General features: G+C 34.8%; 1 protein-coding gene across 1 annotated transcript in view; it reads left to right on the forward strand.

The window, feature by feature from the left end:
- cstpp1 (centriolar satellite-associated tubulin polyglutamylase complex regulator 1) overlaps window positions 1-17731 on the forward strand; it is a 50198-nt gene that overhangs the window by 12319 nt on the left and 20148 nt on the right. The window contains exon 3 of the mRNA XM_088934844.1: window positions 4533-4663. Coding sequence (XP_088790970.1) covers window positions 4533-4663 — 131 coding nt within the window. The remainder of the gene's footprint in view (window positions 1-4532; window positions 4664-17731) is intronic.

A 17731-nucleotide genomic window follows, 5' to 3' on the forward strand; every position in this document is an offset into this window, starting at 1 on the left:
TTATATAAATCCATTTTATATCTTGATATGTAAATAAAATAAAAGCTTTAAACATGCAGTGACACTATCTACGCAGCATTTTAAGTGTTTTTGTACTGCGGAATCATTTGGTTCATGATTATTTTTTGGGGTGCTTTGGGGCGTGCTTGCTCTGTGGTATTTTAACCTCTACGTGCCTTATATGCTTGTTCCTTTATAGGACTCTCACCTCATTTAACCAAGAGCCTTGTTGTAGCACAAAGAAAATTCCACAGCACAAAGAGCCTGGGTATTTATATCCATATCATGTAGGCTCTCTGAAAGGTATTGTCTGGTCTGGAGGTACAGCCCTTGAGGAGGGTCTCAAGAGCCCCTCATTATAAGGGGGATTAAGTTACTGCATGCCGCTGTATGCTTTTGATCAAAAGGGTGGGGGTAGTCTACTTTTTTTCATTATGCATCAGTATTAAAAAAAAAGAGAAAAGAAAAAAACAAAACAACTAAAAAAACAAGGTCATTACTACCAATGACACTGGAACAAATGAGCTGTGTTACTGGGTTTTGGACTTGTATTGCTTGGAAACCACTTGTATGAGAGAATTCTGGTGTGAAAAGGGAGTGTCTAGTTTTTACCATGTGGATTGAGCATGGCAACAGTGTTTTTTTGTAAAATTGTCTTTCTTTTTTGTAAATGGGGTAATATGTGTAAAGAAATTATAGATGACAATTCATTAATGGCTGTCATAACAAAGTCTGCGTTGTTTGGATTAGGAGTATAAAGCATAACCTGAAAATCATAATTGTTTTCTCTCTAAAATGTTGGTTCAATAGACTGCAATTGACTGTTAAACACAACTTAAAAAAATTCTCCCAGTGGACACCTATGTCTTGTTCAGGGCTCATCATAATGTAGTAGATAATATGTAGTCAGGGCAATGAAATTTTCTTGGTAGAATATGGCAAAAAGCCATACCAATTATCTTAAAAAGAAAACACAACTTGCATAAGGAAGCAGATTAATGTTCGTTAAGTCAAGCTGGGTCACATCAACTCAAAAATCGGAGCCTGGTTTTTCAGATTTGTATAAACTCTGTTATGGTACTTTTAGGAATCTTTTCATCTAGGGGCCAACTTAGATATTGTTGATTTGTTTTGACATTAAATTCTATAGCCAATGTGAAGAATGTACTTAAAATGTTCCAAGATTTATACCATCGAGCAACTACAGTTTAGACTACCTTCTAGCTAATAAAATACAGTTCCTTGTAAAATCCTGCAATGAACAGCAGAATGCAAATTAATAATCTCATTTCTACAGTAAAAGTGTCTTTTGTGTGACTGAGTATCTCATGAGGCATGAAATTATGAAGTGATAAAAGGAGCTTTATAGATTTTCTATGGAAACCCCTTTTTAAAAGCAGTAAACCTGTCTGTATGTCCAGAAAATGCTGTAAATTTTCTTTCTAAAAGAGGCCGAGGGTCAATGCTGATAGAATAGGCATCCAGTACATTGTAACCCTTAGCCAGCGGCAACATACTGTATGTGTTTCACTCTATTCAGGAATGAACATACAGTTTTACCCGTGCATTGTTTGTCAGTGATCTGAGCCTTTCGGCTGCTCAGTCTGTAATTGTCTGTTGTTGGAAGGCTCAAGTCTCTGGCAGCAGCTCCCCTACTCACACAGGTCTAGTGAGGATTTGAATTTGGATAAACCCTCCGGTTGGAGTATTTCACCTTTATTCACACTGCTAACTCCATTGTCCCTGCAAAGAGAATCACTACTGACTGCATCACTCTGATGTCACTTTAAGCTTTCATGCGCCCAGCAGTTCTCAGGAGTTGCTGTTGTTCTGAGGAACCTGTCTGACAAATGTCCACCTTATCCTGGCAGTGCTCTGCCAATTGTGTGCTGCTTCGAGAGTCCTGGTTGCAGTTAGCTAGAGACAGGCTTCAACAGGTTGCTTGGGGACCGTAGATGTTTTTTAAAGAAGCACAATTTTTGCTTCATTAAAGATTCACAGGTCTTAACATTTTCAGCTAAATTCTATTTAATTCTTCAATAGGTACTGCAGTGGAATTGTAACCAAGAATTGAATAGGTCTTGAATCCTTTTCAACTGGCAATAAACCAGTAACAGGAGTTTTACGCATATGATGTCAATTTACTACAAGGTCTCTAACAGAAGATTTCCCTTTTATTTGTGGTTCTTTCTCTCACGCTTAATATGGGATAATTGTTACCATCAGCCCTTGTGTATTTTGTCATTGTCTGTGACAAAAGATGGCAGATTTAATGGGTACATGCCATTGGGATTGATTGCAGTGGTCTCTCTTGATCAAACCTCTGGCTTTTGGTGTTGGGATTTCCAGAGTGTGTGGGTGTTTCTCAGTAGCATATAGAATCCATGAAAAACATCTGCAGTCTTAGACATGGGATTGTAAACTTACGAGTTAATGCAGCACTGTCAAGATAATAAGAGAGTTAACATCAGCAAACACAAGAGGCTTGCATCTTTAATTCTGCTTGTGACTTATGTCTGCTTTTAGGTCCTTTAATTCTGTAAATCCAACAAATTAGACCATTTTTGTGAAGAGTAAAGTCTAAATCGTACATCTTTGGACTATACAAATGTGTTTGGAATGAAATTTCATAATTGAATAGTGACATTTCATTTAATTTGTCTTGTTCTTTGTTGATTGATCTTCATCTTATTCCCTTCAGAAAAACATTGCCGATAAGTTACAGAGTTTGAGGAACTGGCAGTTGTTCTCACAGAAGCCATGGACACCCTATAAAAAATGTTTCATTAAGAACACAAATTGAGTCAAGCAGCTTTATCGTGCTCTTTTTGTGGTTATTTAAATTGGTTGGATGTTGAGATTTTCTGCACTGATTTTCTTAAGTCTGATTCTTCTCTTGAAATCTAAAACAATATGGCAGCCTTCCAAGATGTCTATTCCATGTTCTGAAAGATGAATACTCTGTTTTGGTAGTAAGTCTAACCTATACACTATGTTCATATTATGTTTGCAGCTTGGGCAGTAAACCTGAATGCTGTTTTCTTCCTCCAATGTTAAGACGTTGTACAGGCAGGAATGTGTCCCATTATATTTATTAGAAACATCTAAAAAACAATATACTTACATGTAGGAAAGATTTAATTAAACTCTGGAGAATTTGTTAGGAAACTCAACTAATCTTGTCATAAATGTATCATTTTGAATCACAATGTAACATTCGAAAAGTATAAAATGCTATGTAGTTACAAAGCTTGTAAGGCGTAATGAGTTCTCTCCATGTGCTATACTTGAGAGTAAAATGTCACTTGGTGGCACAGCCTACAGTATATGAAACTGCAACTAATAAACTAAAAATCATTACCATTCACAGCTATGTAATGAACACTGTATTTCAAGTTGTTTTTTTTAAATAGCAATGATCTCTTCTGCTCTTACATACAAAGTTTAGTACTTTTACTAATAACTCTGTAATTAATGCTTTGGGAAATATTATGTTTCTGTTACATAAATAATTGTCTGTACCACAATGGATAGCATGAAATAAGTGTAAATAAATCAGATTTTGTTGTTCCTCGTCTAGTTGTGAAGGGTAATAAAAGTAAGTGGGCACTATAAAAATGAATAATTTAAGGAAAAAATCAATACTAATATTGTTGAAAAGCTTTTGCACTGATGAAAGCAAGTGGCCTCTGTTTTGTACCTCATAAACTGCCTGTGAAAATAAATACTCCTTGTATAGTTGCTTTGCTTCAGATAACTGCAGGTGACAATAATAGACAATACAGCTTAGCTGAATAGGTGCTTGTACTGGAATTATCTGTGCTTTTGAAGTTTAATAAAATTAAGTGATTTTGATCATTTGCTGTGAACAAGCAAACTGAAAAAATGTCTTTTGTCTATTTAAAAATGTGCTATGACCACTAGAATGACGTCAGACTGGTAAATTATCCGTATGTTTGAAGGCTTATCATAACAAAAAATCGACTTGCTCCAAACTGAGTCTGTGAAAAAAAGAAAGAATCAAACTGCAATGATTGTAAAAAATGTGGTTTGCCTGTTCCATAAAATAAATTAATTTAATAGAAGGTGCACATGTGCAGCAGCCAACACTATTGAAAATGAGTTATGTGATTTGACACAATGCCAGTGAATTATGTGCATTTCTAAGCTGCTGGAGATTTGTTATAAGATTTAATGTAGCTGCTTCTGGCGGGCTGTGCTTCTAGGCTCAAGGCTCAAATAGTTAAATAACAAGCATGACATCATAGAACAAACTTTTTATGCAAACCGCTTTTTAGAATCCCCTCTTATATCATACAGGTCATTAAACCTAAAAAAAAGATCTAGCAAATACACACAAATAATTTTTCCAAATATAAATCTATTTTTATTTTAAGGAACAATTTTTAATATGTAAATACTGTCCTGTGTCCATGTATTAAAAAGTGAAACTCACAGAACCACAAATCATTTATAGTCTTTAACTTGCCTGGACTCTTTCAGCAGTGATCTTTGCTTTATGTTTCATACAGCTTCAACAGTGTGCGAGATGGGAACCATGTCCTCTTCAGGGAGTTCAGCTATGTCAAAGCTACCCCACACAACAGAGCTTCCTTTATCCGAATGTTCTGGAGATGTTTCAGACAGATCGGAAAGAATGGAGGTAAGCCACATTTGCTATGTTTAAAGTTTCTTGGTGGGATTTTAGGCAGTGACCATCGATAGAGCAGTCTTTCATGATGTGGTAATCCCTTTTCAAAAAAATGCTTTGGGCCGGCACCCCAAAATTACTTTGAAAAATGTAATTGCAATATTGTGCTTACAATATTAATCTGAAAAATAAAGCAGTGAGAAAAGTACTGTGTGACAACAACTAGCGTCATAAACTTGGTTTTGGCTTTTTTTTTTGGCAATTAGGGCAAAATTATCATTGAATTAGCATTTTCATTTTACACACCTGAGGGCTTCCTACTACAGTCTGGGGGAACTGATGTAGATGATCTACACATTTGATAAATAAATGACAAATAAAAATAATTGGGATTCTATAAGTAACTTCACCTGCTCCTTATCCTAGTTTGGATACAACTCCACAAGGAGTGGGGGTGGAAACATCCCTGTTCTGTCACTTCAGCTTGTAAAAGGCTGACAGGCGGCATTTACTGCCTCGGGACAAAAAAGCTTTCCTGCTCTCCCTGCCTCTCCGTAATTCTCTGCTGGTGGCAGCAGCCAATTTAGAATTCGGTTTGGTGCACTGTTCATTTTGACATCCTGGACAGAGACTGTTCAGGGAAAGATAACGTTGGGTGAAGCGTCTGCTTTTTTGTTTTGTGAATTTATGCAGCCGAGTGACCAATTACCCCCAAACTCTGTGTTATTATAGCTAAGATAGGTACCTTTATGTTTCAGCTCCCAGTAATGATGCTCTCAACTGGGAGTCATTTTCAGTAAATATGTGACATCCTTCACTGGTCCTTGGGCATTTTGTGTTATTTTTTTCTGCCCATAAAACGTAATTATAACAAATAATAATATTTGCAAAAACAGGAAATCTTTGAAAAGGCAAAAAGGTTGTGTCATTTATTTTTCCCTTCATATGACTTCATATTCTGTGTAATAATTAACGCAGGTAGCTATTTTTCCTGAGCCAGTGCTGAAGGTGATATCATTTTTACCTGCTGTTTGGGTTGTAGCAGGTCAATACTAGTGGGTCCTGTGTTAGTATATCAATACTGCATCAATACTGCATGCTTTATGTATATGACCACAGAGAATATCAAGAACTTAGTTTAAGGTTTGCTTTTCTTAGACTTTTGTTAAGTTCTTCAATAATCTCACCTGCCTTCTGATAATTTACAAAAGTACATTATAGTAGTAATTAATTGCTACTCGTCAATGTCGATTTGAATATAGATGACCACTTTATATGCAGAGCAATTATGTCCATTCATAAAAACACCAAAATGCACATTTTCTCAAGTGAAGGCGGTCACTTGGTATTTCAGGCAATTCAGTGATCCTTGTAACTAAATCACTATCATAAAAGTGGTAGTTCTCATTTAACCTTAATTTAGTGATTAGCATTACTTTTAATGGGATTTGAATAAATTTCTTGAACACCGAAGCCGAAGAAGACACATAAAAAAAATCTTTGTGACTAACCATTGTAGTCCTTCTTTGAGTTTACAGTTATGCCTTTTTACTGCTTAATATGAAGAAGTATTAATACTGTGATCTGAAAGGTACTATCCTGAAAATGTAGTATTTAGGAAGCAATATCAAGTGAGTTATTATGGATTACATTTCTTGTAACAAAAAAAGTTAAACTGATTTCTCACTAAATCCAAAGCAAATGCAGACATTCTTCTGTTATGAGCAATGAAGATCATCATGCAGAAAACATTGTGAGACTGACAAGAAGTGAACAGGAAATTTTCAACACTCATGGACCGTAAAAAGTCCATTAGATAAGGTTAAGCTTAACATGATTACTTTTTCAGTGTTTAACGTCTGGTATACCTCCTCACATGTGTTAAAAGTGCTTAAAAACTGATACATCATATGAAGACAGTGTAAATCTATGGGAGGTGTCGATGGTACAGTAAGTGTTTGTTCAAAGCAAACTGCTTTAAATTGATTTATTGTGTCAATCATATCAAGGTTTAAGAACAAACCTTTCAAATTTATAATGAATCCTTGATTGATCCTATATTTTCTGTTTCACACAAGCAATATTACTTAACTTGAATACTGTATGAATTTATTTGTGCATGTTTTATGGGTTAACTCAGTTTTTTATACAAGAGACATTACTGCTCAAAGGTGTATTTAAGTATTAAAAAACAATATAGGGCCTTTCAGAATCAGAATACCTCTATTAACAATTAATTGATTGTCAATAAAAGTTTGAAAATCCTGTAGAAATCCTTTGAGGAGCTCAAGGATGAGTACGGTTTTGAATTCTTTGGTTAACCTTAAACAGAAAGAAATCACAACCTTAGAATCTTAAAAGGTGTGAATGGTTAATTGAATTATTAATCTGTGTAATATGCCCTTTTTTCAAACTCAGAGTTTAACAGGTCTATAGTTTAGAGCAACTTAATTATCTTTGTCTAATGTTTTATATGCCCACTATAACAAAAGATTAAAATATTTTAATAAAATAAATTTGGTTGGCGTGTCTCAGTTAAATCTTAGTTAATAAGCTGCCTGATTCTGTGGTTGTCATTTAGCTGTCAATAAGAATAAAATTGCGTAACTTTACTCCCCTGGGCCAAACACAGAAACGCTTCCATATAACAGACAATTCATTTTTAAATATTATTTTTTTAACATGGAGTAACATTTTGTTTTTAGTTCATTATAACATTTGTTTGTTGTATGTTTTTTTTAATAAACAAGTGCAATAGTCATGTAATTATATTGTGTATCCAATATTGAAACAATATCTGACTGCTTCACCATAAGCTAAGACAGATGTGAAAAAAAATCTGTCATCAGTCTCTGATTTAGTTCTGTCAGAAACATTTCCTGGCATTGGAAAGATACAAAAGGCTTGTAGGAACATAGTCATTCTAATATAACAACTGATAATAATTATAAGAACAGTTTTTCAGGGCAGTATAATCTGTAGCTTGCTTAAACATGGTTACAGCAAGAACAAAGTTGTAATTATACATGCTTTTGAAAAAGAAAAACACTTTAAAAGTGTTATTTAATGCTATTCACGATCAAGCAATAAAAACCGTAAAGCCTTTTCTTTGTTACAGAGTGACTAATCCATGGTTTATCAACTGTCGTAGTGCTGTAATCAATTTAATGTCTACAAGGCTATAGAAAATCATCAAGCCAAAGCAGTAAGGAATATTTTCAGGCAGTCATTTGTGGTAAATACTGTAATTGAATGGTAAATGTTGCAGGTCACTTGCTGCACTTTCAGTAGAGAAAGAGCAGAATGCCAGAGCGGTTGAATTGGAAATAATGGTCAAAGGGTAGAATTCAAATTTCTTGTGATGATGCTGTAGAGCCAGATCTTCCTTTATGGTAGTTTAGTCTGGTATGTTTACCATAGGATGTTCAAACTTTTAACAGTGTTTCACTGTGGTTTGATCATGGACTTTCTGTGGTTTCCTATGGATTCACTATGATTTAATACACTGGATCATAGGAATACTATGGAGCACAGTGAAGCCATAGGTAACCACAGGAACTCCACAGCCAACCCATAGTAAAACTCTCGTAAAAGTGAATCTTCTGTGGTAAAATTACCAAGGTAGGCTGTCATAAGGGTTGTGAGATACAACTCCTGTAAAAAAAGGAATCTGTGATCACCAATTGCTAATCAGATCAGTGCTGTGACTCTTGTCAAGGGAAGGATGGGGGCCATGTACTGTTTTGTCACTAGTGTGCATTCTTGCCTGCATTGACCGCAGAAGTGATGCTGCCCTCCCTGAGGACACTGCAAACCTACACGGTGTCTGGCGATTCCTAGAGGACAGTGGAGGAAAGTGGGAGTGGTAGCCCGGTTGTACACTGCATGTTCAGGAATCCCTGTCCCAGCCAGCTCCTTGATGCAGCTCAAGGATTTCTGGGCTTGTCTGGTGTGTAGGTTCAACCTGTACCCTAAAGAAATGACATATTGATTGAACCGCTTTGGAGCCCCTCCTGTCTTGACCAGCTCTTCAGCACTTTCTTAATTCAGTACTTACGTTCTTAACTCCTTTTCGCTAAAACACATGTGATTTTGCCACCTGTAGAAGTCGGCTTATACTGAAGGGGAGTTATTTTTTATAGTAGTATGCATATTTTAACTTAAAGACATTGTATAGGGTGAGTTTATGCAAATATAGAATTAAAAACTTAATACCTTACATTTCAAGTACTTGCAGACGTATAGGAAAGTTCTTATTACACATAGTTCTCTGCTGATGTTTTTCCAGATGGATTTCTAGGGCTTAGTATTTCTGTAAGTTTCCATAATCTAAGCAACAAACTAAATGCGGATTTGTTACAATGTAACAAAACCTCAAGGCAGGGTTCCAGCCAGCTGTGTAATATTTTAAATTGGACCGAAAAAGAGCCTGATGAACATAAATGACTATTTTGATACATTACAGTGCAGTGTTTGAAAACTTACAAGTACAATCCTACGTAGGATTGATAAATACCACAACTGTATTGTGTGCTGTGTCTCTAATTGAATTATTTCATGTGGAGATTCATAACAACATTTTGCATTTCACTTTATTTGCTTACAGCTTTTTAATTGTGAGATGAATTTGTATTTATTTTTTATGCATACTGTATGTATGCCATACTCAAAAGCAGAAGAACAAATAGCTGTCCAAAGTTTTTAAATGGAAATTGTGGACTAGGACCAAAATGTTGTATTTCTCTTGGTCACTATTAAGCGTGCTTACTGAATGATGACAGACGTGAACAATGAAACTGATTTTACATGCTTACTTTCTGAAAAATATAAATAATTGATTTTCTTTTGGCCTTTTGACCTACAGTCTTCTAATGCCACTGATTTCCCCTGTATTATCAGTAACCTCTGCTTCAGGTGTCCTTTCCAGTCCTAGTCACAAACTCAAGTCACAAATATCTATACAATCCACATTTTCTGTGTAAATGTAGATGCCTATGTGTGGTTATGAATGTATGATATAAAAAGGGTCATTTCCATTTAATTACAAATGTTGAAATAAAAATCCTGAACTCAGGTCATGGTTTAAATGAGAGTGGTGAGCTTTATTATGTATGCACACAGGAACATCACCACCAGTGCAAAAGGGCAGTGCAGTTCAGAGTTACAGTGGTACTTTCCCCAGTTTTTATACCGTGATCAAAACAAGTTACTGAGCTGATTACTGTACATCCTTTGTTACTAGGCAGAGCATTAAGCGGAACTTTAGAAAACAAACAGGTTAGAACAGAACATTTTCTGAAATTCTAAATATTAAGTTAAATATGTAGTTAGAACAAGCAGTTTACAGCTCCGGATACTCCTGCACCAGGAAGTTCAAGAAACTTAAGGAAGTTATTATACAGTTATTCGGTTATTCATAGCACTGCAGCAAGCTAGGAAAGTGTGGTTAAACTGTACTGAGCTTGACCAATGGCACATATTACAGAAAACAGCCTCTTTCAGGCGATGCCTTTATAACAGAATTCAATTAACTCTTCACAAAGATATATCATTCTAGGCTTTTCTAGGCTAAACTGGTACCAATAGGCTCGACAGGAAGGAGAGATATAGTTGTTGGCATTATATTTCACTTAAAGATGTGTCTGCCATCCTTGGCGGAGAAGATTTAAAAATAAGGAAAGCCTCTACACTTTCACCCTGAGATATGCAGCATCAGCACTGCAAACAGGGTTAAATAATGACACATGTCATCAAAACCTGCAAACAGAGGTAATTTACTAAGATTACTGCAATTATGATTTAATACAATAACCTAGGGCACATTGAATGTCAGTGTTTATGGTAATTGGTGCAGAATTACATTGTTTTTCAATTGCCCTAACACATCCCACTTGTGCTTTCTGGCCAGCAATCTTACCTCACCTTGCTTTAATCATGCAAAAGCACTTTCCAAATAACAGCCAAAATCTGTGCTCAATTTCATATTTTTTTATTTTCAGTATTGGGTATATTTAAATACAGACCTTGTGAATGTTTTTCTAATTCGTATTTCTAGTAGGAAACTGTATTATATTAGGCCCAAAGATAACTTTTTTTCATGTGAAATATTTACATGCTGCATGTAATAAAAGAAAAAGATAAGAAAATAGCAAACAATAACAATACACAATACTGTATATACTTGTGTTGTTATGTTTTTTGCCTAGTCTTAAGCTGATTGCTATGTATTGGACTCAACTGAAATTTGCATACAGTATTTTTGTAGATATTGAGGACAGATGGAGGTGATATAATTTTTAGGTCAATAATTTTAACTCTGTTCCTCTATCTTCAGGTGTTCCCCAAGGCTCTATCCTAGGACTTATTTTGTTCTTAATCTATTTTCTCAGTGACAAAAAGGGTGTCTGCTTTCATTTTTACATTTGATGACATTCAGCTTTATGTCTCTATCACGCCCGATCCTTTGTGAGACATTTCAATTCTGTCAAACCGTGTGAGTGAAATCCAGGCCTGGTTGAGTCAAATTTTTCTCCATTTAAATATGAAAAAAAATGTGGTGATGTGCAAAAATCCTAGGATAGATATATCTCATTTATAAAATTCCCAACAACTTGGAAACAGTAGCCTCAAATTATACTCAAATTATAATTTGAAAACTTGGGTCTTGTTTGATCCAGAGCTCTGTTTTGATGTTCACATAAAAGCCACCTTTAAAGTCTCTTACAACTCAGGAACATTGCCCAAATTCGGTCTTTTCTTGAGTACACTGCTGCGGAAACCCTGATTCATGCCTTCATCACAAAATGGGTTACAGCAATAGCTTTTATAGTGGTCTCCCTACCTGCTCCCTAAACAAACTTCAAATAGCCCAAAAGTCAGCTACTTGACTTTTAATGCATTTGAGGCTCTGTGACCACATCACCCCATTACCCAGTGCATTCAGTTAAAAAATTCACTTTTAAATTTTAAAGTACTACACAGCAAATCCTCACAGTCACTAGCATCTTTCTTTATTCCCTATGTAGTTAGCTGGGTTTTTACGTTCTGCTGAGGCTCACCTTTAAGTTGTACTTACAATTTCTCGGAACACACTCCCTGCCAATTTGAGAAACCCTTTCACAATTTGTACACCCTTTCACAGTTTTTAAATCAAAACTAAAAACTCATCTCTTTAGTCAGGCTTTTAGTGTTAGCCTATTTTCCCTTTTCCATGTTTAAAATGTTATCATTATTTCTTTACTGTGTTGTTCTTGTTTTATGAAGTGCTCCAAATACTGTTGGTGTCTGTTGGCACTGAAATAAATCCTCGTAAAGTCTTGTGATTAGGTTACCTTTTAATAATTTTCTTATTATTAGGTTTTAATGATAAGAATTGAATTTTTGTAGAATCTTAGTTGAGCTCAATTTTTTCCTTCTAAGAATTTAATGCCTGCACACATGCACATTTATATGTCACTACTTTATCTCAGTCACTTTTGTAAACGTCTCCAGCAAGGAGGATTGGCAAAGACTGAAAGGCTTTGACAACAAGGACTAAACAGAAGATTTTCCACAAGGCTGGGGGTTGTATTTATTACAACTATTATCGTTTACTAACATTCGCTATGCTCTTGTTTCTGCTATTAACAAACCAGAGACTGTTGCGACACTGTAAGATTTTCATGCAAATCTCCACTTGCAAAGCCCAAAATCTACACACAGAGACACCAATAATATAGGACATGTACTCTGAGAAACAATTTTCTGGATGATTGTTCTGTACTGTAGATGTCTAAGTTTGGGTTTGGGGTTTGGCTGTACAATTTTAAACCCTTTTCTGTTTTCATTATGTAGTGAAATGCAGCTGCTAATGATTTTGGTCAAGATTTAGCTTCTAAATTGGTTAAGGGTCTGCAAAGTTACTTGTTTGTGACATGAAAGAGGAAAATAATTCTTGGTATCATTTTTACATTTTCTGTTTTGAGTGAATTTATTGTGCAAACATATACGATAAACCAAGAGCAACCTCCAACAGTTGGGTCACACACAAATCAATAACAATAACCGTTTATAAAAATCCGTTAGCATTTCTTTAATGATACAGTTACTGACATCTAGTTAGTCTACAACAGATAGAGATTATAATTTATGTCACTCTCTTCATACTTTTTGTATACATTTCCTGTACAAAGTGTTTAAACATTTTATTTGCAACTTCTAATATAATGTGGTACCGATAGTTACACCAAAGCATTTTGTGTGCAAGGACACCAGGAATCCTCACTCTAAATGATTAATCCTAGCTTTTAATGAGAAAGAAATATAATTTACTATTCAACTTTTTACCCACTGAGTCAATATATACACAGAACAAACTTGTCAGAAATAACAAAAGGGATTCAGTTCTGCTTTTTCTGCAATCACCAAAACATTCTTCTTGTACTGTATATGCAGTATAGGGAGGAAAAAGTACTCCTTCTTTTATTTGTCTGTTTACATTTCTCACCAGATAGGCCAAAACAATATGTCAAGTTGTGTACATGAATTTGCTTTTGCTTTTAGACTACTTTGTGCTTCATATTAGAAGAAGTTAAATTACTACCATTTACATTTAAATAAGGTATCATTATTGTTTTTCTCAATTTACTTAATTTTCTTAATTTTTAATGTAATTTTGAATTAATAGCAATGACCAAGGAGATTAATCTCTTTTTGATTTAAATATTTACTATATATATACTTATATTTTTTGCATATTTTAATTAAAACTAATTGCTCTGGATTTGAGAACATTTAATAAGTGTACGTCATTCAGTGTGTTCTTTAAAGAAATCTCAACTACCTGATTTAATAATTTAAAATAAATATGCTTTTGTGAACAAATAGGTCTTATAAAAGAGAACCCAATTTGTGAAGCTTTAGTATGATGAGTGACATTGAATCATGACTTTCAAAAAGCAGAGTAACTTAACATTTTCATACCAATACATGTACTATAAGTGTCTTACATTGCCCCCACTTGCAGAATCTTCAACATGTTATATATATATTTTTTCTAGAAAGGATTTGGTAATAAATTTATAGCCTATAATACATCCTCATACTCTACTGAAATCCACATTGTTGAAATACATGCTTTGTGGCTGTAAAGGTTTTTATGAGTCTTTTAGTCAAAAAATAATAATGATGATGATGTTAATGATGTGTTAGCCTTGACCAATTTAAACAATTTCTGGAAACCAATAAGTGTACATTTTGGGGTTCTTGGAATTTGACCCTATTGTAAATTAAAATCACTCACCCTGGACGTTTTTGTTTTTTTTGTGTGGTTTATATTGTGGAATGTTCTGCACTCTAGATGCATGCAGAAGCCACTCTGTTCTAGAATTCACGGGCACATGCAGATGCAGTTCTTGGGTTTGAATAGAATGATGGCTGTTTTAAGCACCAAATGTCCAACAAGTAGCAGTAAAGATTGGAAGACAGTACACTGGAAAAGCAACATAATGTGTGATTTGTTTAAAGTGCTTTTAAGAATTTCCTTCTTTTTTCCCCCACACCTAAATCACTTAATGAGATGATGCTACAATTGATTTAAAGGGCCAGCTCAAAAATGCAGTAGAGTTCTTTTAAACAGTGAAGATATATATGTACTGTACACTGAGTTTTGCTTTGTAAACTATGTAACTGTTCTTAGTGACATATTTCCCATTTTTTCAATGAAGTTATAAATTCCACTTGTGATAAAGCATAATACAAACAAGGCAGGATGTGAAAAATATAGGAGATACAGAATGGAAAACTGAGGTTTTGACAAAACACAAAGTCTGCTGCAGTATTTGAACCCTTCTTTAATGTTTACTGACCAAGATCTTTTTAATTTACATAATTACTTAATAGGAAGAGTTCACAGGTTCTGTGTTGGCTTTGGATTGATGCTATCGTGTTTTGAGCCAAAACCAAAAATGTTTTAAACAAAAAGAATTTGTTAAAATGATCACTTTCCTTTGATGCCTTCATAGGAATTATGAAATACTTTATTTACATTAACCTTACCTCCCACATCTGTAAGCAAATTCCAGTATTTTAACAAGTATTTTTAAAGCCAGTCTCTTTTAAGATTTTGGCAGCATGTTAGTACAGTGCTTTCTTTTATTGTCTTTTACATGCCAGTCTTACTCATGATTTCTTCTCAGCCCTAAACGAATGCTAAGAATAAAAATTAAGGTGTCTTTTGAGAAACTTCAATTTATTACATTTCTACAAATGTGAATTCCAGTAAGTGGTCAGTAAACATTAGTTATTGCCTCCAAAGTAGTACAATACATGAGATAATGAATATTCTAGGTATAGAACAATCAGATGTTTCAGCTGTAACACTGGTGCAGTATGTGTGGTCTTTATTTATTTAAATAACCTATTTTTTTCACCTTTTTCTTCAGTTTTAGGCTAAGTATACAGCTGTCTCCCTTTGTGCAGCTCCCTTTATAAATTGAAATGGTTCAGATTGTGGCCTGGACCACCTTCTGTTTTTTCCGACCATTGAAATCCATTGAGTCTGGGTTAATTGGCACCTTTAAATTGTCCCGTGTAGGTGTGCGAATAAATGCAGGTATGTCTGCCCTGTAATGGACTGGCGTCCTGTCCAGTGTTCTGTCCTGCCTTATGACCTTGTCTGCCATATTGGGCACCAAATCAACTCTGTATTGGCCTAAGTGGTTATTGAAAATGGATGAATAGGTAAGTAGATATGAATCTTTAAATGAGCCAGCATGTCTGTGAAAAGATGATAACATAAATATAGCAAGGCACTCTTTTCAAGAACGTTTTTTTCTTTCATTCTTTCAGAATATGTCATCCTGAATGTATACAAGACAGATTTCATAGTTATCAATTGCTCAGCAGTCATCTCCGTTTGGTATGCGGAACATGTACAGTAGAGATAATTTTTGTATTCAAGAAAATAATGTTATGCCCAGTGCTTTTAGTAAATATCACACCATCCAAAATGTTTGCTGGGATTGCAAAGTGTACCTGCAGAAAATACTGTATGCAAACATAAGGGCTTGGGTTGCTCGTTGGTTTCAACATAGGACTACAAAGCACAACAAAACATAAAAATGTCAATCTCTTCACTGAGCACAAAGGCCTTTAGTTACTTTTTCTGAGTTTGGTGTACTTCCAAAGACCTCAGATCTTTTCAAAATAACTATAAACTATTAAACTTTTTATTTGCCAGAGGGATGTTGGCAAAGCCTGTAGTAAGCATCGTGGTTAGGGCGGTTGGCAAGGTTAGATGATTTTGATGACACCCTTTCAGCTCTCAGCTCTCATGAAGAAGATTTTGTCCTAGGGCTCAGTCTGAAGTTTAAATTATATTTTCCTGCACTAAAGGCTCCAAGTTCTAATTGATGCTATGAGTCAATTAGAACAAAGATACTACTTATTTTAGACTGGTAGTGAAAAAAGACTACCACCACTGCCACTGCACTGAAAGAGACACAGAAATGCTGCCATTGCCCCTAGTATTACATGGTTGCAATTGTCAGACACACACAGTACAGCACAGTAGGCCTGCAGCTCTGGGTGTTAACTAGTGATGATAACCATCTATAAACATGATTTGCAATCCTACCATTGTGGCTTATGATCAATTCATGTTATTATCATATTGAATACCAGAAATATTTTAAGCATGAGATGGATGATGTCTGTGACTGCTTGTTGACACTTTGTTCTAGGGCTGATGGGGCTTTCAGACACCTTTCTTTGACCGGCATTCAAGCATGAGAAGGACCTTCAAATAATCAGCACAGACAAGCAGTACCCTCAAGGGCTTAAAGCCTGGTTACTGTATGTCTGCATTATGGCATCACCAAACACTCAGGGTCAGTCATGAGTTTATTGAATCCTTGCCTCTCCTTGTTGCATTTAAAGTGCTTCTGAAGTCTGTGGGTGATGGAGCATTCAGTAATTAGGCACTATCAATACGAGACCAGCTGTCAAAACCTTTCTTTCAACCGGACTCACTTGGAATAAGAAAGAGAGACTTGAAAGTACTGTTTAGTATCATCTTTTTTATTCAGCATTTTTTAACTCCAGTGCTTCATACCCATCATTTACAAAACTCAGTGTGTCTTTGAAGCAGGGTAACAGATAAATAGGTATTTTGATTGGATTGTAGGATTATTATCTTATTTAACACTGGGCCTGAGAAATATTGCTTATTGTAGTAACCTGATAAATTTTATGTTACTGGGATGACAACTGCTTTATAACTATTATTTAATAGATTAAAAGCACTGCATACTCAAAATAATTTCAAAGACAGCATTGGGAATAAATAAACATAAATGATCAAGACATATTAGCTAATATTATAATAATTGTACTCTCCAAAACATATCTGTAACACCACACTACCAAAACTGTCTCAACAATTGTCTTCTCCATGCAGCCACCTGTGGCAGAAAATGCCTTTCTTCCATTTTTAAATTGTTTTTAGTTTAAAAAATAAAATACATATTTTTAATGTCAGCAACATTGCCAGTACAGTCACACAAAAATATCATGTGAAGGAAGAGTACAAAGTGAAAAGTTTTTCACAAAAAACAAGAACAAGTACAAGCTCTCTACTAGAAAATAAAATAAAATACACCATATTTTAGCTAAAAGACTCTTACAGTGCTAATGTTTATGGTTTATTTTGTATATTTCTTTTAATTTGCTTGTTAACAATTATTAATAAGTGAGTTACACTCAACTTAAACATGAGAAGACTGCTGAAATATGATTACTAGCATTACCATTCTGTCTTAAAGAATATTAATAAAATCTCTCAAATATTTTTGTCTAAAATGACAGCCTCTTTCACTGTCAAATGTACTGTACCTTCTGCTACCATATTTTTATGGCCCTTTAATAAAATTAAGACATCACTTGGGATTGCATTAAATACAAGAGGGTGTTATTTTGGTGAAAATGGGATTGAGTGTGTATTTAATCATTCAGAATGTTGAATATAATATTGCTTTTATATTTTTGTTCTAGGAGTGGAATTGCATTTTTGTATTTATTATCTTTCTAATCACCATAAAAAGC

Source organism: Atractosteus spatula, chromosome 16 (assembly GCF_055471065.1).
Source record: "Atractosteus spatula isolate fAtrSpa1 chromosome 16, fAtrSpa1.hap1, whole genome shotgun sequence".
NCBI lineage: Eukaryota > Metazoa > Chordata > Actinopteri > Semionotiformes > Lepisosteidae > Atractosteus > Atractosteus spatula.